At 42.1% G+C, this 25,615-nt stretch overlaps 1 protein-coding gene across 4 annotated transcripts in view; it reads right to left on the bottom strand.

Annotated features, from left to right (window-relative positions):
* Tbpl1 (TATA-box binding protein like 1) overlaps positions 1–15,031 on the bottom strand; it is a 29,730-nt gene extending 14,699 nt beyond the window's left edge. The window contains exon 1 of one of the 4 annotated variants that reach the window (XM_042682098.1): positions 14,755–15,031. In XM_042682098.1, the coding sequence (XP_042538032.1) occupies positions 14,755–14,906 (152 nt within the window). In that variant the 5' untranslated portion in view covers positions 14,907–15,031. Of the gene's footprint in view, positions 1–13,744; positions 14,052–14,754 lie in introns of those variants that run through there. The other 3 variants (XM_042682340.1, XM_042682178.1, XM_042682258.1) reach the window with 3 other exon arrangements.
* Between the last annotated feature and the right edge of the window lie 10,584 nt (positions 15,032–25,615).

Genomic DNA, 25,615 nt, shown 5'->3' with positions numbered 1-25,615 from the left:
ATCTCCCTTTCAAGTTTAAAAGCAAGTGGTAAAATAAAGAATAGGGGTTCAGAAGTGGCGCTGTAGCTCAAGAGGTAGAGTGCTAGCCTTGAGCTGAAGAGCTGAGGGACAGTGCCCAGGCCCAGAGTTCAAGCCCCACGACCGACCAAAAAAAAAAAAAAAAAAATTGGAAAATAAAATAAAGAATAGGGTTTTGATGTACTTGGTAAATACTATTAGTACAGAAAAAAAAAACCCTCTAGGGGCTGGGAAGGTGGCTCAGTAGTAGAGCGCTTGCCTTGCATGCCTGAGGCCCTGGGTTCGATTCCTCAGCACCACATAAGCAAAAAGAAAAAAGCCGGAAGTGGCGCTGTAGCAAGTGGTAGAGCGCTAGCCTTGAGCTAAAGAGCTGAGGGGCGCCCAGGCCCAGAGTTCAGGCTCCAGGACCGGACCACCCCCCCCCCCCAAAAAAAAAACAAAACCTCTAAATCTAACCATGAGTTTAAAAAGATCCCAACAAATAGCAAAACTATTTCAAAGAAAAATGAACAGTAAATGTTGATGGGTAGTTGTTAGAGGGAAGTGGTAATGGGAAGAAAGCTGGGGGAAAGATGGTGAGGAAAATAGAAAGAGATGGAGAAAGATTAACCAAGTACTATATATTACTAAATAGATGTTTTGCTAACTTCTACGTATGTACCTTATATGCCAGAAAATAAGAATAACAGCTTTGAACATTAAATCTGAAAATTAAACTTAAGATGCTTATTTCCAATTATAAGGTATCAGTTTTCTTGAATAGGTCTTATATGTGTCCCTATTTACTATAGGCTGTCATTTACAACACTAAGAAATTTATCTCTTTACCAAGAAGTTTGATATCTGTCTTAAGGAGACTAGAAAAGGAGACTCCAATTTACAAGACTAATTTAGTTATTAAACCAATGCTAATGAAAAGTTTAAGGTTATTTTTTCTTTTTTATTAAATTTTTTTTTTTCTGCTAATCCTGGGACCTGAACTCAGGGCCTGGGCACTGTCCCTGAGCCTCTCTGTGCTCAAGGCTATAGCGCCACTTCTGGCTTTTCCTGTTTCTGTGGGACTGAAGAATCAAACCCAGGACTTCATGCATGCTAGGCAAGCACTCTACTGCTAAGTCACATTTCAAACCCTTTTTTTTAAACCTTTTTTTATTTCCAAGCATAGTCACCAGCTAGAAAGACCAAACACATCCTCTTCTAGCTCCCAGTTGGTATCAAGAGTTGTCATATCATAAGATAAAACTTCTCTGTATTTAATTTTTATTTCAAGAATATGAGTGCAGCATTCAAACTGAACCACTGATACCATCAAGAATTAATCAGTGGAGTGCCGCCTCACATCTGTACTTCTAGCTATTCAAGAAGTTAATATGCAGTGGATTGAGGTTCAAGGCCAGGCCAGGAAGAAAATTCCATTACTGTTTCCAAAATAACCAGCAAAAAGCAGAACTGGAGGCATGGCTCAAGTGGCAAAGTGCTAGCCAAGCAAGCAAGTATAAAGCCTTAATTTCAAATCCACATGTCACTTCTCTTAAAAAAAAAAAAAAAAAAAGGATGAAGAGAAAGCACAGCAAGGTGAAAATACAATAGGTTACATTTCTCTGGTTACTTGGCTTTCTACTGCCTTTACAGGGCTCCACTTCATATGAAATGTCAGCCTGAGAAGAGACAAAACACTTAATGTCTATAGTATTCATTAATGACATCTTTAGAAGGGACTAAAAAATTATTGAAGAAAATAGTGTAGAATTCAAATTTTTCTGGTTAAAATGTTTTTCTGGTTAAAAGAACAAAAATTACAACATGCTGAAAGCAAAAAGACCTACAGAATATTCCTCTAAGAAGCACCATTAAGAATTTCTTACTTTATTCAAAACAGACCTAAGTAACTGAGGGTTGTATTGCTCACAAAAAAGATAAATACCAAGGGCTGGGAAGATGGCTCAGTGGTAGAGCGCTTGCCTTGCATGCATGAGGCCCTGGGTTCCATTCCTCAGCACCACATAAGCAAAAAGAAAACAGCTGGGAGTAGCACTGTGGCTCAAGTGGTAGAGCTCTAGCCTTGAGCTGAATGAAGAGCTGAGGGACAGCGCCCAGGCCCAGAGTTCAGGCCCCACAACCGGAACCCCCACAAAAAAAACAACGAAAAAAAGATAAATATGAAGAACTTGGCTAGACTAGCAGAAAGCCATCCATTTTTTTTTAATTGGAAATTAAGATCTATGACAAAGACTAAAGAAAACTGATTTAAAACTAGCACTGCCATTAGGTAAGTGATCTGATGATAACTTTACCGCAAAATATCTAAGAAGATACTACATGAATGATAAAGATTTCATCTTGAAACTGCATTCGTCAACTTTTATTTACTATAACAAAATATTTGATGTAGGCTAAGTATAAATAAGAGTTGTTTAGCTCACAGTTTTGGAAGTTCACAGGGAAGGTGCTGGCAGCTACCTGCTCAGTGATGGTGATGGTCTTCTTGTTGGCAGAGCCCAAGACAGCACACGTCTGTGTGTCTAGTCTCCAGCCCTCTTCTATAAAGTCACAAGGATTCAATTATGAAGGCTCTATACTAATGACTTTATCTAAACTTAATCATATTTCAAAGGTACCACTTACCTTCTGAGTACCATTACTACATACCATATAATAAATCCTATCTATCTATCTATCTATCTATCTATCTATCTATCTATCTATCTATCTATCTATCTATCTATCTGCCTGTATTGTTTGTGGGGATCAACCATAGTCAAACTATAGCAAGAACTCTAGTTCTAAACCACTAAGGGAAAGCCAAAAAGAAATAAAAAATTAAAGGAAAAAAAACAAAAAGAAAAAATTATACTGATGCTCACTTGCACAGAAATTGAGATTTAATTAACCTTAGTAGCCCTTGCCTTTTAAAAACATTTACATGATACTACAGCTAGATGAAAAGCACTGGGCTGAAACATCATCACAGGTAACCAAAGCAATGGAATTTCCCATTCGGTAAGTTACTAAAATGGGCTACCTTCTTCTATTAGGACTGTTTTATCATAAAGAACATCAAGATTTCTTCACTGTGTTTACTGTGCCTTGTTTCCTGAATCCCACTTCAGGCTCTAAAATGACAAAATTTGCCTTCTGCCTCTACACAGTACCAACAGTTCGGAATGGATAGTTGTCTGCCAGTGCAGCTGAAACTCCCGCCTACTGTTCCTCTCAGAGCACAAAGCATTGTGAACGCCTCTCAAAATTCTCCATCCTTACCTACATTGTAATCAGGTTTCTGAAGTACCTTTCCTGGGTTATCCCTGCAACCCAGAAGTTGTTAGCTGAAGTCTACTTCAGTCCCTGAAAAGGTTAAAACAATAGTTCTAGAACCCCTGAAAAACTGTATATAGATAAATCTACATGTGTTCCTGAGGACACCATTGTTTCCTTCCTGTTCTCAATGGGTTTAATAATTGATGTGAAAAGACTCTAAACCACTGTTGTAAACCCTAGTTCTTCAGAGGCTTTGCAGACTTCAATGAGCTTTCCATGATCTTATGGCAGACTTCTAGAGCAATCCTGACTACAGATCTGATTCTATATTCCCATTATCTACTATGCATAATTTATTAAGCCAAACCCACTATCCTCTTAGAAACACCTCCACTCCCCTTAATGTTCATTAACAGTGTCACCATACAACATTCACTTGCCTACATAAAGTATATCAGGATCATTCTTCACCTATCACTTTTCTCCAATGCCCATTAAATCTATCTTTTCTGTATCCAAAGCAGCAGGTGTAGGTTTTTTTGGGTTTTGTTTTGGTCGGTTGTGGGGCCTGAACTCACTGTCTCTGAGCACTGTCTCTCAGCTCTTCAGCTCAAGGCTAGCACTCTACCACTTGAGCCACAGTGCCACTTCTGGCTTTTTCTGCTTATGTGGTGCTGAGGAATCAAACCCAGGGGCTCATGCATGAGAGGCAAGCACTTTACCACTGAGCCATCTTCCCAGCCCTAAAGCAGCAGTTTTATTTTAGGTTCTCTTCCATGTCATAGCCTCTGAATGAAACTCTTCACTGCTCGAAGTTTCCAAGATCTAGTCCATCTACACACTGCTACCAGAATTATCTAATTTTGCTACACTCCTACTTCTAAAACATCTCAGGGCTTTCTTAAATGGATAAAATTGAATCTCATTTGCTTAGCCTGAAATGCAGTACACTTCTCATCTCTAATCTCCCCCTGTAACCTCAGTTCCCACTTGTAATATACCTTAACATTCTCAACTTTATACCACCCTGCTTTCAATGGCAAATGGCCTGTGGGCAGACACTGGGAATATAGCTCAGAACAAAACCATCAGGCAAGGATCATTCACAGCAATTATATTCCAGTGGGAAAAATAGCTAATAGGCCAATAATAATAGAAGACTATGGCTTAGGAAATAAATAACGTTATGAGAAAAATGTAAGAGGAAGGACGTGGGGAAAACATTTCAACTACTTTAGAAATGAGTAATGCCTGTTTTTTGGTGTCAGTCCTGGGGTTTGAACTGAGGGCCTGGGTGCTGTCCCCAAGCTGCCTCTGCTGGCGGCTAGTGCTCTAGCACTTGAGCCACAGCTCCACTTCTGACTTTTTTGGAGTAGTTTATTGGAGATTAGAGTCTCATGGGTTTTCCTGCCTGGGTTGGTTTTGAATTGTGATCCTCACGTGTCACCCTCCTGAAGAGAAATGACTGTTAAAATGAAATCTTAAGAAGCCTGTCACATGAAACACTGGGAGAGGGGAACTGCAACAGAAGGCTCAGCAAATGAATCTGTGTTGAAACTGCCTTTTAGCCTGTAAGCACCAAGCTTCCACAAGAGAATTGCTTAGCTAAAGTGTGTCTTTAGATCTTGGCTCCATAATTAACATTTGGTTCTAAACTCACTAAAAAGTAGTTCAATTACATGAATTCTTTAAGAATAAATCAAAGAAAGGGTGGTGGGGCTTTTGGATAAGAGGGAAGAGTAGACGTTTTTAAGCTGATGATAAAAATCTTAGAGATTAAGACTCACACAGGAAAGAATAAATCAACGGGCATGGATCCTAAATGTGTACCCAAGTTAAATACTTATCCAAGGAGTTTTGCATTGAAGCAGGTCCTGAGTTCACACCCTAGTACTGCTCAGATTTTTAAAGATTTTTTTTTCTTTCTGTCGGGCGTGGGGCGTGAGCTCTAGGCCTAGGTGCTGTCCTTTTTGGCTCAAGGCTAGGGCTCTACCACTTGAGCCACAGCACCACTTCCAGTTAAGAATTCTTTAAAGTTACTTTCTCCCAAGAATTTTAACTCATTCATATCTTAAGGCTATTCAAGACAACAGGTTATCATAGAGTGACTCACCAGCCAATCATTTTCAGGACATTTTAATTATCAGCTCATAAAGGTATTCCTCTTCTATTTATAAAGTGAGAGTGAGAGTGAGAATGCAGCACAAGACAAACAAGGATATGGCGTCGAAGCTGGGCATGGTATCACAAGTCTATAATACCACAGGAGGCTGGGAAAAGAAGATTGTGAGTTTGAGACCAGCCTGGGGTATATAATGTAATCACATTTCAAAGAAAAAAATATTGTTTTAGGCATTTGAAACTCTTCTAATTTTAACAAGGCAAAAAACTAAAACCATCAACAGAGTAAATAAAAGGCAGACATTCTTAAGTTACACATAGTGAAATATAGCCAGGTGTTCCTCTCTGACAAGAACATAGCCTGAGAAATGTATCAACAGACAATTTCTGTCATTGTGTAACAACAAACAACATGAACTTCCTCAAACTCACATGGTTCAGCCTATAGCACACACTCAGGTCTACCCCAACTCCAAGGCTACACCTATGCATTACTTTACTGAATACTGTAGGCAACTGCAACTTGATGGAGAGTATTTGTGCAACTAATCATATCTAAACATAGAAAAGAAACAGCAAAACTATCAGGTGATAGTTCCATAATGCTTGTATAGTTCTATAATACTTGTAAGACCATTGTCATATATATACTAATATATATCATATACATCACTATTTATTACATATATATATATCTACATTAGTAATGTTACATCATTAGGTGGCCTAGCAAACTAGTTTTGTACTATATACTGAACTAGAAGTTTTAAAATCACTGGCCAGGGAGGCAGAAATGGAAAGACCATGTTTGAGAGCAAATCAGGCAAAGTTATCAAGAGTTATCTGAGAAGCAAGTAGAGAATCACGGTACATGGCTAAAATCCCAGCTATTCAGGAGGCAGAGGTATGAGGGGTCACTGTCAAAAGCCAGCCCAGGCAAAAGCTCAAGATTATTGTCTAAACAATGCTCACCTGGTAAAGAGACTGAATAGCGTGTGCAAACCTAAGTTCAATTCCTAGTACAGGAAAAAAAAATGTTTTCTCTGCTTTAATGACCTGCAGATTATGCTGTTGAGCTGATAGAATTATTATTCATAAAGCTTTTTATTTGCTGTGCCATCCCTTTTTCTCACGTACCCCAAGGTAGAGAATGGAAAATTGTTCAGCACACAAAGTGTACTGAGGGTCATCTAAGTTGGTGACTTCGCTTTCAACATGACTGTGCATCTCTACCCAGCAAAGATGCTGGCACGTGGTTATCCATGATCAAGTGAGGGATGCTCAGTACCCCATCACTAGGCTTCACATGTGTCCAAATAATGAGATGCAGCCTAAGCAGATGCAAGGGCAAAGGCTCTATGGTTCACCAAAAGTACCTTGTAAATAAATAAAAAGGGTTGGTTCTTATTCTATAAAAGCTTCCGGTTCACCGTGAGTCTTAGCTGAGATGCACACAATAAGAGGCTCCACAAATGTTGACCAGAGCCATAAATCAACTAATCATCTTCATATTTGCACTTTAGGGTTGCACATTGGCTTTATTATCTTCATATCTGACTGACAGCAACATCTGCCCCTGAAAAAGCGTTATGGTGCAGAGAACACTAGGGAAACATTAACGAATTAGACCTTTGTCTCAGAACAGGCCAATTCTATTGTAGGAAATAGTTCTGTCACCTGGAGACTTACTTTCTTAAAAATTTCCCAACACTATCTTTAGAGTGCCTATTTTTTTAAAAGCTATAAATCTCTATCTTAATATTTTTGGGGGGAGCATAGTCATGGTCACCTTCTCCATCTCAGTATGTTTGATATATGGAATTTATAATGTCTAGAACAATGTTAACAAAATATTACATCGTTACAGAACCTATTTTGGCCAATCCAATTGCAAAACTAAACCAATTGCAATCAGATTTAACCTTCTTTAAAAAGGAAAACAAAAGTCAGATCTCTGAATACAAATATATTATTTCTTCAGGTGTAAAAGTTTATTAAACCCAAATAAAAAATAAGCTTAACTTTTAAACTGCATTTTATAAAAACTTCTGTAGTTTATAACACTTTCTATTATAAAATAAAAGTAAGACCTGGAAAGACAAAAGGGCAAACATTTTGTTTAAGCAGAGGCAGTTACTTTTTAGTAGTTTCAAATGTCTAACTTATCTCTAACACTGGGATTTAACTTTAAAAAGTCATCTCAATAATAGCCTAAACAAAGCTATAATCATTAAATTATTTCCCTGATCAGGTGGCCTCAGTATTTGGTTTTAACCAATCATAAAAGTTGAAAGCATCTGAATTACTGGAGCAGAGCAGCAATTTCAGCAACTTCTAAAATTACAAGGAAGCTATACTACTTATAATATTTATAGTGACCAAGGAAACTCAAGTTGAAGGCTTGACATTGACGCTAACAACTTTTCAGGTTTACCATCAATTAAAGGCTATAAAAGTAAAAAAGCAGTGTTTTCCAAAGAAAAAAACTAATTCTGCTAAGTGAAACTAGTGGGATCCATTCCTTTTATTCAGAAGTATCATACAGCTAAACAATCAGTCAAGTCCACAGGGAAATCGCATTTCAATAGCTGCAGCCTGGTGTCAGACCAGGCTTTGTTGGCTTTCTTTTCCCAGAAACGTAGATGTCTCTCTTTACTTAGCCCATCTGCCCTAAGTGATAACCAGATGACTGTGACAATTAAAAAACAAAAAACCTAAAAAAAAAATAGTACATCCACTCCCAAAGCTTACAGCAGAGATGAGTCCACTAGTCTGTGATCAAAGAAGAAAACGCTCCAATGCTTTGGTGGAACACACACGTGATCTAATGGCTCACTGTGAATGCACTACGTGGTACTGCTGCTAGAAGCACCTGATAATATTTCTTTATTCTCAGAGCAACCCTATGAGGCAGAGCTAATATTAACTCCACACTGCAGATGAGGATTCTGATGCGGGGGGCAATGAAAGAAACATGTCCAAGACCATAGCACTAATAAAATACCACTCATAAAAAGCAGATCCAGGCTGGGAAGGTGGCTTAGTGGTAGAGTGCTTGCCTCGAATGCATGAAGCCCTGGGTTTTATTACTCAGTACCACATGTGTAGAAAAAGCTGGAATTGGTGCTGTGGCTCAAGTGGTATAGTGCTAATCTTGAAGAAGTTCAAGTCCAATGCCCAGGCCCTGAGTTCAAGGACCACAGATCCAGGCTAGATGCTGGTGGCTCATGCCTGTAATCCTAGCCACTCAGGAGGATGAGATCTGAGGATCACAGTGCAGTTCAAAGCCAAGTTCAAAACCAGCCCAGGCAGGAAAGTCTGAGACTCTTACCTCCAATAAACTACTCAGAAAAAGCCAGAAGCAGCGCTGTAGCCTAAGTAGTAGAGTGCTAGTCTGGAGCACAGAGAGACTCAGGGACAGTACCCAGATCCTGAGTTCAAGTTCCAGGACTTGGCCAGGGCGGGGCAGGGGAAGACATACATAGGGAGCTTATATCCACAGCCCACACTATCAAATGTTGTATAAATCCTAATCCCTAGAAAATTACAATTGATCAAAACTGTTGACTGATAATAAGCTTGCAGTTAGGGTGGGCATGCCTGTAATCCCAGCTACTCAGGAGGTGAAGACTCGGGAGAGTTTCAGGGACCAGCTCAGGCAAAAAGTTAGCAAGACCCCATCTCAACAATAAGCTGGGCCTTCTGATGCATGTGCCTTTAATACAGCCACTTGGGAGCCCAAAGGTAGGTAGGGAGGTAGCTAAGCTAGTTGGAGATCATAGTAGGAGAATTGTGGTTTGGGGCTAGCCCCAGCAAAAAAACTCAAGATCCTCCACAAAAAGTGAATAAGGTATGGCTCATTACCATGTGAGCACCTGCATAGCAAAAGCAGGAATCCGAGTTCAAACCCTAGAACTGACAGAAAAACAACAAAACCAAAACTTGTAATTTATCAGGAGGAAAAAGTTTAACACATGATTCTTTGAACACTTTAATTAATGGAAGAAATTGTACTATTTCTTTCAAGATGTCTTAAGTTAAACCAAAACACACCAGTGTCTATATATACATATTTATTGTGTTCAGGACAAATCAACGCTAGCAGCCTTCCTCACATGTCCTGCGAAAACTCTGTAACGTACGACCTTTCTTTTTTTGTCCGACCAGGGATTGAACTAGGGATTGAGCCTTGTACTGACTAGCCAAGAGCTCTACCACTTGATCCACACCCTGAATCCTTTTTGCTTTTTGTTTTTTTCTCAGATAGGGTCTTGTACTAACATTGCTTGGGTGGGCCTGGAACTGTGACCTAGTCCTACCTCTACTTGCATAGTAGCTGGGATTACAGGCTTATTTTTTGAGTCTTGGCAATTTTGCCTCCTTTGATTTCCCAACCAGCAACTCTTGTTTCCACCTCCCAAATAGCTGGGATTATAGGCATGCACTACTAGATCCAGTCCAAATATAGAATGAATAAATACTGTGACACAGTGAAAGTAACAGCCAAACTTTTGTGCTGCATTTTTTGATGATCTGTTAAAGTTTCATTATTGATTCCCATCTGAATGAACACCAGAATTTCCCCAGAAATCACTTCACTGTGATGGTCAGTATGTATTAATGTGCTATTAAACACTAGCATTTAACATGCTTCCTAGCACAAAATCAGTCATTTAAGCCAAATTTCAAAGCTTTTATCTCTTATTTACTCATAAGACTAATGAGCAGAATTTCCAATGTGACCCTTTTCACAACTACACATATTCCATCTCTCTTCTACACAAATGATTGTATCCTAAAAACCAAGTTGGTCTATGCAGCCATCAAGGAACTCAGATCTGTAGACTCACCCTTTTGAAATCTCTGAAAATGGTAGTCATGTAACAAGAGCGAACCCAATATCCACTCAAGGGGTAGCATTTCATCATTTTCTTTTGCTGTTTCATCTGGTTAAAATAAATCTGTGAAATTCTTGCATCTTTGCAGCCAGGACAAAAAATTTTAGGCAACAATAACTCACTTTCAAAAGATTAGCCTCTGGGTTTGAGCCCTAGCATTGGGAGGGGTGGGAGTGGTTCCTCATCTACTGGGTCAGTCACTGAAGTGGAATAAAAATAAACACATAGCTCCATCAGAAATGCATTACTCTTCCAAAGACACACATACAGAATATGAACATACAGCACAATGATGACGAGATGGTTCTAACCCTCAGGAAACTTCCCATCTACCAGGCAGGATGGCACCTATATTCCTAGTGGTATGTAAAAAACTACCTAAAATTCAAATTCATGCCTGCCATGTTCTGTTACCATATCTGTCGTTTCTTTGCCATGTACACTGCACGAAGGGCATGCCTTTTATCCAGCTTTGCACACTTGAGTGGCAGCAGGCATATAAAGGCACTATAACATTTCAGAAAATCTTTCTTAGTTCAGATGTCACAATATAACTACAAAGTTTCAGGTCCTACAAATTTTGATTTGGAGACACTGTGGAAACGTTCCACTATCAATTATTCTAAAACCAATTACAATTTTATTTTTCATAGCAATAATTTCATCACATGGTCTATGATGCAACCGAAGGAAATCACTCACCCTCCTTTATCTAAAAATAATGCTCACACCTTCTCTACCACATTATAATCTTTGCTAACTTTTAAATATCAGCCACACCTATGATAAAAACAAATTCTGCAGTATTTTTCATGTTTGTTTATAGAAATTTCTATACATACTATGTATTTGGAGCCACTCAACAGTTTCGATGTAACAATGTCCGCATGAAGAAAATCATGTAGAAATCACAATGGTAGTGCTAGCAAATTTGGCAAATGTAATTTTTGCAAAATACATACAAAATAATCAGAAAGACATATGTTTACAGAGTACTATGAAAATCTAAGGTACAATTTAAGACATACAGCAGGCTCCTGAAGAGCCTTTTACTTTTAAAAAAGGGACTATGCCTACAACTTCAGTATCACCACCTAGACTTCTGAAAAGGCCAATGATTTTCACATTTTTTGTTTCAACACTATATTTTGAGTTCCAACATGAAGCTCTTATTTCATGTACTTACAACTGTTAGAACATATACTAAAATGTCCTCAAGAAACAGAAAAAAAATACCAGTAACAAAATGATTTTCTTTTGATTGGAAGATGACTGAGTAAGGCAAGGAACTAGGACATTATCACATGCTAGGTGCTGGGCAGAGACCAAAGAAAACAGAAATTGGATTGTTAATAAAAGAAGCTAGGACTTGACCCCAGAGGCACAGAAGCCTCAGCAAATAACATTCCACCAAAGTGAGCCTGATCACAGCCCTGAGGTGGAGGAACTTCATTAAATCTCATCTACACTCTAAGATGACTCCCAGGACTCAGTATCCATAGCCTTAGGTGAGGTCCTCCCAGAATATCCTTCACACACAGCCACAGGAAAGGATTAAGAAAAGCTTTCCATTCATCATCCCAAAGATCATAATACTGGGCTTTTTTTTTTTTTTGGTCAGTTTTAAAATTGAAGTCTCCTAATATTTACACTTCCAATCTCGGTTAAATTGTCGAACTCTTTGCACATATCTGAAATTACTTCAATTACAGACAATGGACCTGAATTCCAGATTCAAATGAAAACGCATGACTAAAAAACTGACTAGTCCTCTTTCAGGAGAGCATATTTTCCTAAATCGTTACAGTTCCTCCTACTGTTTGAGCATTGACTAAGAAAAGAGGGGACCAGGACCAAACATGACACAGTTTTGCCTAAGAAATGCAGGCTTAATAAAAGTACAAATGGAATCTGTAGTTGACATAATTGCCTGATTATCAATTTAATTTTCAACATTAATTAATCTTCAACTTTATATTAAGAGCTTTGTTCCCAATGACCACAAAAATGTTATTACTATTGAATGGGTATGTGACCTTTCCAGTGTGCCACAGAAAAAAACTCGCTTACTGACCTAAAATGGTTTTAGGAACTCAAAATCCATCAAGTCGTTTGTCATGGAGGCTAAAGAACAAACTGTGGCAAACTGAACAGGCCAAACTCTGAGTTTTCAACCAGACAATGCTGTCACTTCTTGATTTGAATAAAATGCCATTTTCCTAAATTTTGAAAGAGACTACAAATTATGGTCCTCTCCTTGTGTTTCTCCTTTTTAATTTCACCAGGGAATCTGTCATTGCTTCTACATATGTACACACACAACACACACACAAACACTCCACAACAAGCTTAATTTCTTTTCTGCAGACACAATTTGAAGGCACTGTTTTTAACCCTAAGTATACAAGCTCATACCAGTTACTGCCAGTGTCGCTTTGGAACTGCAGGTGACAGATGCAGAGAGCTTCCAGATGTACATTGCTGCAGTTTGAGTCTTATTGCAAAGCACACACTGACAAAGCCAGCAGATGCACATCTTGGCAGAAGGAGAGCTTCTTAATACATACTCACAAACCATCATTCATTATTATCCTTTCGGGGGACTGTTACTGGCTATCATTAAGCGATTATCACTACTCGAATCCTTGCTCACCCTTATCCATAATTCATTTTCTCTTCCTCAATTCCAGATCCGTTCCTTGTCAAAGCCTAATTCTGGTCAGTAATGATAAAGATGTGTGGCTATGTGTGTGCGAGCCGGTCGTAGAGCTTGGAATCGGGGCCTGAGCACTGACTGTCCCTGAGCTTTTGGCACTCAGGGCCGGTGCTCTGCCCCTTGGGCCACAGCTCCACTTCTGGCATTTGGGTGGTTAACTGGAGGTCAGAGTCTCACGGACTCTGCGGCCCGGGCTGGCTTCGCGCCGCGATCCTCAGATCTCAGCCTTCCCGAGGAGCTGGGATTACGGGCGTGAGCCGCTGATTATTTTAATAGACCGTTTCCACCGGCACTGCCAGAAGCGGGAGCCCGACCGACCAAGCCGCTATTCGGGAGTCAGTCTTTCGGGCCGGGGACCGTGGGACCCCGGCATCACCGCACGCCCCGATTCCTCGGGGTGAGGGTTCGGGAGGCACGGGGGGATCTCCCCTCCCGGTCCAGCCCAGCGCGGCTTAGCCGGCACCCTGCTGGGCACCGCTCCCGGCGGTGCGCCCCACCCCCACCCCGTTATCCGCGCGGTGCCCCGCTATCACCCCGGGTCCCCCTCGGAAGTACAGGCTCCGCCGGGCCGCCCGCCCGTGCTCCCCGTCCCCGCCCGCCCCGCAGCCCCCCGCCCCCGCCCGCCCGGGCCGGCCCGGGCGCCCGCACGCCCGCCGCGCGCCCGGACGCCCCGCGGCCCGCACCCGGGCCGCCGAGGCCCGCCTCCCCCGCCCGGCGTCGCCGACGGGGTTACCGTGGGAAGATGGGGCGGCCGCAGAGGACGCGGCGGCAGCGCTGCTGCCGGTGGCGTCGGATGCGAAGGAGAAGCTGGAGGACGAGGATGAAGATGAGGCGGGCGCGCTCCCCAGTCTCCATGGAACTCCCGCCCCGGCCCGTTGCTAGGAGCCCCCTCCCCTCCCCCCGAGGCTCGGGCTCCCGTCTTTCGGGCTTTGTTGTTCCGGGTACAGAGCCGCCGCCGCTTCCCCGCGACAATAAATAGACGAGACGCGGAGGAGCATCGAGACGGCGCGCGCGGGGCTAGAGCGCCGCCGGACAGGCCTCTCCGGGGCTCCGCGCTAGCCAATCACTTCCGGCTCTCACTGCTCCCGTCACTCTCGCCCCGCCCCCGCCCTCGCCTCCCGCCCCTCGCTTCCCGCCCGCTTCCTCCTTCCGGTCCGGGGGCCGAGCCCCGCCCGCGCCCCAGTCCTCCCGCTGGGGCTGGCGGCGTGACAAAGGAGCGCGGGGCAGGAGACCCGCTCGGGAAGGGCTTGGGGAACTGGGTCTCCCCGGGGTGGTCTTTGCTGGTTTCTAAGCAGGGTCTCTGGCCTACGGTACACCACACACCAGACCTTCTTAGTCAGAACCCCGCCCCCACCTCCGTGGTAACAGCCCTCACGCCACACCGCTGGCCTGTTCCCGAGGACAAGCCCTGCTCGGCTTCCGCGCCCAGCCGCGCGATCCTTTACGACGTCGCGGTAAGGGGCTCGCTCGGAACCTGCAGTCGCGGCGGTGGAGACAGCGGGCCGGGCCGGGCCGGGGCCGCGCGCGTCCGTCGCGGGTCCCTCGGGTACGGCGGACGCCGCTGGGGTTTGCGGGCCCGGGCACCAGCGAGTCCGAGGCTCCGGCTCCAGCCCGAGGAGGATGGGTGGGCCTGGGATAGGGCGGGGGGCGCTGGGCCCCAGGGGTCGGGCGGGGTCGGGGGGAAGCGCCGGGCCCGGGAGTGGGGCGCGGCCGCTGTGGCCGGCGGGGTGGGAGGACGCTCACGTGGACGCGGGGCAGCGAAGGGCTGGTACTGTCCGCGGCTCGGGTGATCGGGGGGTCCTGGGGTGCACACTCGCCAGTTTGAACCGCCGAGCTGGTGCTCGAGTGCGACCTCGGGGTGGTCTGCGGGGCTGCCCACGGGACTGGACTCTCATAACGGCCCCCGCGGTGGGGGACGCCACGCCCGCGTGGGGTGTCCGGGAACCCCAGGCTGGAGCTCTCGAGTTCGGCTGCAGTCAAAACCCTGCGGCCCTGGTTGAGGGAACTCCGATTTAATTATTAAAAAGCCAGGCACGAGGCAGCTTCGGGGGGTGGGGGTGGGGGTGGGGGTGGGGGTGGGGGTCTGGCTTCTGATTGGTGTGCGGGATGATGAAAACGGAAAATGCCGCTGTCCTTTAGAAAGAGAAGACATGGACGAATTAATTCTGAGGATCTGGGAGTATGTATCCACTTGAATATCTGATATTTACCAGTTCTCCAAGAATGCTTCTTGAGCTTTCGCTTCTCGCTGAATGTTAAGAGAAAAATAAATGTCTTTGGAACCTCTGTGGAACGTGGCATTTGTTTCAATTTCCATACTAATTTATTTGTGAGGAATATCAAGTCAGTGTACCCTATACCACATATAACTCAGAACAGGAATCAGGGTTATAAAGTAATACCTGTGCGGTCACATTTTCGAGTTGTGGGTCTGAGAGGAAGGTATGTTCGGAGCTTGCTGTGTTGCTGAACGAGGCTGAATAGGACATCAGGAACACAGAAAAGAATTACAAGATAAAATTTGGAGTAAAACTAAAGCCTGGGGGACCATGCATTTTTTTTTTCAGACTAAAGGGGTTTAAGTTTTCTTCCAATGCTAGAGAAAGTGGAAAATTAACAAGATCTGACAAACCAAGGAAATTGGCCGGAGAAAGTTCCTGTACCTGGGGCTACTGCCACTGGTGAAAAGTCAAATTTACAACAGGTGACTAAGACACCCTCTTCTTCCAGGCTGGCAAGTTACCTGGAATCTAGCATGTCAGTAACTCTGGACTTTGGTCATGAGTCAGTGAACAATTTTCCTCATTCCGGAATTGGATATGGTTTCTGTGCAAACACCATGCCTCATTAATAATAGATTTATTGAATGCATATATGCTATCACACAGTTTCTCTAATCAAATTCACAATGAGAGGCAATGAGATTAAAAAGTCACTGCTCTTTATAATGAGTCTTGTTATTCAAGAATGCATTGTTTAGAATATGGTTCTGTAGGTTAGAACATAGTGTCAGTCAGAATATGAAGTATATGTTCTGAACTTAACTCCGTTAATACAAAAATTGGTCCCGGGAAAAGTAGACCTAGGTTACTCAAGGTGGTGAGGAGGATGAGGATTCATTCTTCCTAGGCTGGAAAAATGTCAAACTTCATTGCTGAGATTGGTTATTAAAAATACACTGTACAAACCGGGAAGCTGTGGTTCACACCTGTAATCCTAGCTGCTCAGGAGGCTGGGATTTGAGGATCTTGGTTTGAAGCCAGCCCTGGGGAAAGAAAGTCCTTGGGACTCTTATCTCTAATAAACTCAGAAAAAAGCCTGAAGTGGCTGTGGCTCAAGTGGTAGATTGCTAGCCTTGGAACAAAAGAAGCTCAAAGATAGTGCCCAGGCCTTGAGTCCAAGCCCCAGGACTTCCTTCCCCTACCCTCCCCCAAGAAAGATCCAATACACAGACCAAAGCCAGTCTGCAGATTGTACTAGTTAGCAATGAAATATATGTAGAAATGGGAGCATTTTGAAATAATCTGATAGAGCATTGGCCTTTGAAGATATCACTTTGTGGAAACATTTTGGCATGTTAAGCATGGCAGCACATATCTGTAATTCCAGGTAATCTTGAAGATCACCATTGAGGGGTTAGACTGGGCAAGTTATCAGCACTATCTCTGAACTGGAATGCAAACAAAAGGGCTGACCTCAAGTGGTTGAGAGCTTTCTTAGTTTATGTGAGGCCCTGTATTCAGTCCCCAGAACTGGAAAAAAGAAAAAGGAAAGAAGGCAGGTAGGGAGGGTTAGTGACAGGTTGGTGACTAAACAAAAGTTTTGTTAGGGCTGGAAAGGTGGCTCAGTGGTAGAGCGCTTGCCTTGCATGCATGAGGCCCTGGGTTCGATTCCCACATAAGCAAAAAGGAAAAAAAAAGCCAGAAGTAGTGCTGTGGCTCAAGTGGTAGAGCGCTAGCCTTGAGCTGAAGAGCTGAGGGACAGTGCCTAGGCCCAGAGTTCAGGCCCCACGACCGGACCCAAAAAATTAAATAAATAAATAAAATAAAATACTATCTAAAAAAAATACCTAGAGCAAAAAGGCCTTGGGAATGTAGCTCAACTGGTAAAATGCCTGTTTTTAAGTCCAAATCTCTTAAGTTCAAGCCCCAGTGCCATTACCAAAAAATATATATTACTTTATAAATATATAAAAAAAAAATTTTGTTTTTATCAGTTTGAGAGAACTGTGGTAGTTCTCTAGAGTTACAGAACACATACTCAAACACACATATATGTAAAATTTTATAGATTATATACAATGTACAAAGGTTTATGCTGTGTGTGTTAAGTAGAACAATTTATTTTTTAAAACAGGCTGTTGTAATATGTTGATTACTTCTTGGCTGTAAGGGTTAGGAGTCATGTAGTTCAGCATGACCTTTCTGAAAAAGACAGGTAGGGCTGGGAAGGTGACTCAGTGGTAAAGCGCTTGCCTTGCATGCATGAGGCCCTGGGTTCGATTCCTCAGCAGCACATAAACAAAAAGAAAAAAGCCGGAAGTGGCGCTGTGGCTCAAGTGGTAGAGCGCTAGCCTTGAGCTGAAGAGCTAAGGGACAGCGCCCAGGCCCAGAGTTCAGGCCCCACGACCGGACCCCCCCAAAAAAGAAAAAGAAAGACAGGTAATGGGGTGGCAGTAGGGGGGTTACAAATATTGTTAGGAGAAGTCTTTCTGCTAGTGGATTAATTTTCCTGTATATTAAAGGATCAGATAATATCTACTTGGCCAACTGAAATAACCTTCCTACTTTATATAAAACTAATACACTAGAATGAATGCAGAGATCTAGGAGAACAGTGGAGTCAATGATGTCTCCTTCAGGATTTGTCACAAATATCTTCTGTGATGTGCCTTACCAGAAAGATAACTTCATAGGCCACATTTAGTTAATTTTGTGGATGGAGCCTGGTGTTATAATCTGGCTTCATAACCCAGCCTGTTCCCTCCCATCTTCCCTAGACAGTCCAAAACAAAAATCAAAGAACAAAGATCTTAGGTGACCAGCAGAGCAACCAGGCTAAATTTCCATCAGGCAGGAAAAACAAGGAAAGGGGCTCTATTTCAAGTCATACTGGTCAGGCACTGGTGGCTCTAGCGTATAGTTCTAGCTACTCAGGAGGCTAAGATCTGAGGACTGAGGTTTGAAGCCAGTCAGGGCTTGAAAGTACATGAAACTTAACCACCAGAAAGCCAGAAGTGAAAGTGTGGCTAAGTGAAAATGCCAGCGTTGAGCAAAAAAAGCTATGGGATAGAGCCTAGGCTCTGAGATCAAGCCCCAGTATGAGCACAAAACAAAACCTACCCACCACACACATACCTCTGTGTGTGTGTGTGTGTGTGTGTGTGTGTGTGTGTGTGTGTGTGTGTGTGTGTGTGTGTGTGTGTGTAGGGAGGACTTATTTTACAGATGAACAATTTTATTAAATGAGTTAAGACAAACTTTACAGACATAACAAAAGGCTCAATGGTTAAAATAAACCAACAGTATCATAGTATCTCAGCTGGATTACATGTGGAAAAACTTTCAAAGAGCAAGTCCACAGATATGAAATGAAAGGGAAATTTAAAAAAAAAAGTCTGTCCTGAGACTTGAACTCAGGACCTGGGAGCTGTCCCTGAGTTTTTGTGCTTAAAGTTAGAGTACTATCACTTTCCACAGCTAATTTCTGGCTTTTGGGCGATTAATTGGAGATAAAAATGTCACAGATTTTATCACCTGGGTTGGCTTTGGATCTCACCCTCTTGAGAAGCTCAGATTACAGGCATGAGCCATCTGTGTTCAGTTATTAGCCTAGAACTCTTCTATCAAGAAGAGTGCTTGTCCTTATTTTGAACAACTACTCTGCTTGGCTTGTGCTCAATCTAACCAGAGAGCTGAAAGAGAGTCTCAGTATCCTCAGTGATGGATAGAGAAGTGTTTCTGACCTAAGCTGTGCTAGCTTGGTAGAAACTATTCTGTATTTTTGCTACCTCTTGTTTCCAATAGTTCTATTTCTGCACTGTAAAGATAGATCTAAACCTTTCAATCAGTCACTAGATGCTATTGCAAGGTTAATTTTATGAGTTGAGGATGTTGGAGAGACATTGAAATAGGACAGGGTTTTCTTCCCAATCCCAGCATGCTTTAGGAACAGGCTCTAGCAGCAATAGAAGGTTGAACTAGAATCCTCCTTCACCTGAGGTGGCTTCCTCAGAGGTCTGAAGAACAGTAACAAAGTCTCCAAATGGCCTCATTCAAAGAGATTATTTGTTTTGTGCAAAATGTCAAAAGTAAGAGATAAAGCTGGGGTAAGGGGTACATACCTGTAATTCCAGCTACTTAGGAGGTTTAGGCAGGAAGGTCACTTGAGCCAGCCTGTACAACATAATTAAAGTGTAGATAGATAGACAATCAAGGAGTGAGAGATAACCAGAATGGGCTAACCAGCTGCTAATGGTTCATCTTGAAGGTCAAGAATTTGGATGAAATAGAATTGGAAAATGGTTGACAAGGAAGTCTCTGAAAGAGGTATATGGATATACATGCCTGAATAGGCAGAGACTATATAGACATTTACATTCTATCATAATGTACAATAAGTGATGTGCTCTGAAGTTGTCTATCAGCATCTTTGCCCCGACATATCACTGCTTGATCAATGGTCCTCTGATCAAAGTGGCCTCACTTACACTCACCATGCCAACTCTGCAGCCAAGTGCTTAATCTGCTAAGAGCAGAGAACAGTGTTGAGTCTCTAACATGGCACCATTCCCAGGGGCGATGAGCTGGCCATCTGGTGGCAGGTTGATTACACTGGATCACTTCCATCAGGGATGGAACAAAGATTCATCCTTATTAGAATAATCACATACTCTTGAAATGGTTTTACGTTTACTCTGTGTAATCTTTCTAACAGCACCAGTATCTATGAGCAAAGTACCTTAACTATCCTCAGTGCCTCTGCTCAGGGAAACTCATTTCATACCAAAAGAAGTACCTGAGGAATACACCACCACTGGGAAAGAGCTGGCTTAACTGAACAGTGAAATAACTTACAGAAAACCCAGTTGTGATCCTAGCCAAGAGACAATACCTTGGGAAAATGGTATTCTGCTTAACATAGTATATTTGCTAAGTCGTGCAGCACTCTCTCTCCCATAGCAAGATTTATTTGAATCAGGTGTGGCAGTAATTTACCTAAGAACCTTTCAGAATGTCTCTGCTCTTGCCTGGGAAGTTCATTGTTGCTTTAGAGACTTTAGTGATCCAAGCAAAGAGTGCTACTGTCGGGAGATGTATTAATTATTCCATGAAATTCGATAAGACTATTACCTGGCCATTTTGAGTTCTTAACACAGTAAAGAATAAGGCAAAAACAGGAGGCAGTCGACAGGCTGGAGTGATGGAGCCTAATTACCAAAGAGGAATTGGCTTGAGGACAATCAGGAAGCCAGGGGAATCCTCTAAATACTTGGCAGCGTGAAGAAGTGTGAAAAGTGAGAGCAAGGAAAGATAAAAGGTAGGTCATTTGAGGACCTGGACCCTGGAAAAAAGTGAACATTTGGGTCATGTCATCAGGTAAAGAATCCTAAGCAGCAGAGGTTCTAGTTGATGGCAGGAGGGATTCAGATTGAGGAAGGGAATAAGAAAGCCATAGATACCACTTAGAGCCTGTGAAACAAAAAGACTGTGGTATTCCTGCATATTTTCTGTTGGCTCACTATGTTTGTCTATTTGTGCTTATTAACCCCATTTTCTTCTTTTAAATCCTTCCCATTTTAATTGTATATTCAAATTATCAACATGATTGCTATAACAAAGTACCACAACTTGATGGCCTACAGCAACAGAAATATGTTCGCTCACAGGACTGGAAGTCAAACATGTAGAATCAAAGTATTAGCAGGACTGGTTCCTTTCAGAAGCTCCAAGTAGTGTTCCAGCCCTTTGTCCTAGTTCCTGATGGCTGCCTGACATTCTTTGGCATTCCTTGGCTTATTACAGGGTCACCCTAATCTCCTTCTATCTCCACATCATTTCTTCCTTTAAACCTCCTTTTTTTTTTTTTTTTTTGCCAGTCATTGGTTTTAGGGCCTGGCTCTTAAAATAGGAGACTTGTCTCAAGATTTAATTATATTTGTCAAGGTTGCATTTCTGAGTGTCCAGTTGAAAGGGCTGAAGGGTAGGACTTTATATCATTTCTTAAAAAATCAGTTGTGTTAGGGTGAACAAATACAGCAGTGATACTCACTAGACACTATGTTGAGAATGAATTATTACAACCTGTGCTGGACGGGGGAGGGGGACAGGAGGAAAAACTGTAAGAAAGGGAGGGAAGGGGTGATACTTCAAAAAGAAATGTACCCATTACCTAACTATGTAACTGTAACCCTTCTGTACATGACCCTTACAATAATAATTTTAAAAATCAGTTTTGTTGATTGAGATAGAATTTATACTTGATACAATTAACTCAGTTCAAGTGGGTAAAATTGTTTATAGCTTGTTCAGAGAGTTGTGCACCTTCCCCACAATCTAAGTTGGAATGTTTTCCTGGTCTAAAAAGAAACACTATAACAATTAGTAGCCATTCTTATTTGGCTTCCAACTACCCTCTGTCCCTTACCTCAGGATCAAAACTGTTACTTTTAGACTTTTTTGAAGCCACATTCAACTCCCTTTAGAAGTTAATTTCACAATTATTCTTCAGACAGCAGCATGTTAAGTTGAACTCTAGCTGAATTTGAAAATGGATACATTGTCTATGATGGATACAATGACTCCTAAGATTCTGTTTTCTAGTTGGGGGAAAAGGTGAAGTTCATTGTAACTTACTACACAGAAGATAGCCTTGTCTGGCTATAGAAGGAGGAAGGCGGAAGGTGAGTAAGTCAGATAGGGGCCTGCAGTACACAGGCTGCTACAGTATCATCAGCCTCCACATTATGATCAGCCTCTTTAGGGTGTGACCCCTGAGACCTACACAGCTGCACTAATGTGCAGCTCCTGTAGTAGTTACCCTATCTTTATCCCCTCACTTTGCTATAAGCTACCTTCCTTAACAACAGATTTCTAGTAAATTCCATGAAGCATGAACAAATAGATCGGGAGCTCAGCCATGGTGTGTGTGTGTGTGTGTGTGTGTGCACATGCGCGTGCGCAGCAGACCTGGTACTTCCAACTCAGCACTAGGTGTAGTGCCTGCTCTATATATGTGTTATTTCCGTATTTCAGGGAGTTTCCTTTCCTTACCAGCCAAGCCCTATTACTCTAATCTCATTCAACATAACAATTCTTTACAGTCTCTGTTTCAATTATGGGGTGTGTTCTCTCTCCTAGTTGAATTCTTAAAAAAAATTTTTTTTTATTGTAAAGATACTGTAGAGAGGGGTTACAGTTTACATGAGTAAGGTCATGAGTACATTTCCTATGGCATTGTTACTCTCTCCTTTGTTTTTCCCCTACCAACCCCTCTCTCCCTACCTCCCCAACTCCTCCCTCCTCCCCCAAAGTTGTAAAGTTCATTTTCAACATAGTGTCTTGTACCTCTCATTGTTATAATGGGTCAACCTGTATCCTTATTTCAGCAATTTGTTATTTACCTTCCCCTCCCCAAATTAGAAAAATGTATATACAAGATGCAGGGCACCGAATCAAATCCCACCTTGCTGACTACTGAGATTGGATAAGAAGTATGGGACCAAAGCAGGTCCAAGAATTGCCTACCTCAGGATTTATTAAAGCACATCTAGGAGAAACCATTTCCTTTTCTGAGAGTGAAACCAAGAGGAATATGAATTGAAAACAGTATCTCTTGTCTCCTCTGTGACAAAGAGTATGGCATTCGCTAGCAGGTAACAAATGACATGGAGAAAAGCAGAGACAAATGATGAAAAGAAAACCCAAGCAAGTGTTAAGACTGCATAGAAAGGCTCAGTAGCATAATGATGTCACTTCTCCCAAAATGTAGCTGATAAATTTAATGTTATTTTAATCACAACCAATAATCCTAGGAAAGAGAAAATTCAAGGATGTGTCCCAGGAAATGGAAAAAGGAAGAATACTGATGATACTGCTGTTACAGGATCGGTGAGCAATGATGCTTTAGGAAGAAGGTTCCCAAAGAGAGAAGGCCTCTGCCTGGTCCTTAGGTAACAGGTTCTTGATGTCACCAAGAAGAATCTGAGACATCAAAGGAGAGAGCAAGAAAGTTTAATAGTAAAACAAAGAGAAAAGAAGATGGAGTATATAACCCAGATATGGGCATGGGCACATCTGACAACACATGCGATGTGAGTGCTTTAACTTCCTGGGTCTTTACATGGAACAATAAGTCGGGGTTTGGCTCAAATTCACCTTAGGAAATGTGCTGCCCTTTGTTCTAACACTTGATAGATTTTTGCCTTTTTTTTTTTTGTCTGTCCCTCAGCTCTTCAGCTCAAGGCTTGCACTCTACCTCTTGAGCTACAGCACCACTTCCACTTTTCTGAGGGGCTTATTGGTGATAAGAATCTCACAGACTTTCCTGCCTGGGCTTTGAACCAGGATCCTCAGATCTCAGCCTTCTGAGGAGCCAGGAATACAGTGTGAGCCATGGTCACCTGGCCTTTATTTTGTTTTTTGCTATTAAAATTGTATCATTTGGGCCCAGAGACTGATGGATTTTTCTCCAAACTTGAGTCATTGATGCCTGGACTTCTGTCCAGATGAAGGATGGCTCCTGTCACAAGCTGCTTTCAAGAACGGTGTTCATTCTTGAGATAAATATTTTCTCAGTAAGCATTTGTGCATTTGTGTGTGTGTGTGTGTGCACGCATGCATGTTTGCACATGCATGACTGTGAACCCAAAGGAACATTTCTCTGAATAAGTATCTCTTGTCTTTCTTCAGTCTTAGAGTACTAACTTGCTGAGCCTGCAGGCAAGGTGAGGAGCAAAAGTGCTCTTTTTTTTTCCTTTTTATTAAACATTGCAGCTTATGAGAGCATGTGAAGAAAAAAATAGTGCTTCTGTGCATTCAGTCAAGCTATTCATTAATACAGTATTTGTTTCTGAATTATTATTCTTATTTTCTAATCCTGGGGCTTGAACCCAGAGCTTTGGGCTCTGTCCCTGAGCCTTGTGGTCAATGCTAACTAGCACTCTACCACTTGAGCAACAGTAAAACTTCTGGTTTTCTGAGTAGTTTATTGGAGATAAGAGTCTCATGGACTTTCCTGCCTGGGTTGGCTTTGAACCATGATCCTCAGATCTCTGCCTCGTAAATAGCTAGGGTTACAGGTGTGAGCCACCAGAGCCTGGTTTATTTCTGAATTCTTGACTGATGTTTCCTATGCTTCATTTTCCTATGACCTCTCTTGCCTTATTTTCCTTCTAACTGAATTCAGTCCCTTAATCTTAAGGGAAGCTGATCGATGGAGGTCAGTCTTTCCTCATTTAATAGAGGTGTTGTCCCTCTGGGGACCTGGCAGGGATCTGCAGTATTGTCCTATCAAGGGGCAAGATGGGAAATTCATTGTTCAACTGTCAGGATCAGATGACACTAGAAGCATCCTGTGGGGTTTGTTTGTTTTTGTTTGTTTGTTTTTGTTTTTATATTTTACTAGAAGCCATACAATGAATTAAGGAAGGAAATGCATTAACAAAAAATATTAGAATATATCAACAGAGTAATATTTTCCCATATGTGAATAATATATGCAAAAACATTAAGGGATTTGAAAGAATCATTAAGACAGGATCTGATATTATCTTGTTTTTCTATTGTTGTTGTTGGTCATGGGGCCTGAACTCTGGGCCTGGGCACTGTCCCTCAGCTCTTCAGCTCAAGGCGAGCACTCTACCACTTGAACCACAGTGCCACTTCCAGCCTTTTTTGCTTATGTGGTGCTGAGGAATCGAACTCAGGGCCTCATGCATGCAAGGCAAGCACTCTACCACTGAGCCACCTTCCCAGCCCTGATATTGTCTTTGTTTACAAATGTAAGTCCTAGAATACTGTGTGCTTATTAGCACCCTGACATGAAATAACTCTATGAATATAGACTTAAAATATTTGTAATCAGTGGGAATATTTTTAATAGAAACTATTAAAGATACAAATTTAACTTTAACATAAAGATATCTGGTGGAAGGACTTGTCTCCTGGGTCAGTTATCTATTCTCAGGAACCCTTTCTTCATGACCTCTCTGCCTGAGGTATCTTGAAAGGAAAAGAACAAGTAACTCCATTTTAATTTTAACACTGATAGATACAAAAGGCACACTGAAAAGCCAAAATAAGTAATACAGCACAGTAGTAGAACAGGATGGACATAACTCTGAGTATAAAAGATCAGAAAGTAGAGATCTATATGTTTTAAGGAATATAGCAAGTGATAAAGTGGCATTTCAACTCTACTGGCAAAGTATCAACTGTTAATGAAGGCAGTCAATCAGTTGTTTGAAATACAGAGAGTAAGATCTTTATTTCATGACACAAATAAATTCTGCATGGATTATAGACACCTACTGTCTCCGAGCTTAACTGCTTTGGGGAGATGTTCTGTACATTTGTCAAATGGATTTCTAAGATACTCAGCTTTG

Source organism: Dipodomys spectabilis, unplaced genomic scaffold (assembly GCF_019054845.1).
Source record: "Dipodomys spectabilis isolate Male_0828 unplaced genomic scaffold, ASM1905484v1 ptg000001l, whole genome shotgun sequence".
Classification (NCBI taxonomy): domain Eukaryota; kingdom Metazoa; phylum Chordata; class Mammalia; order Rodentia; family Heteromyidae; genus Dipodomys; species Dipodomys spectabilis.
This window is presented reverse-complemented; position numbering and strand designations above follow the sequence as displayed.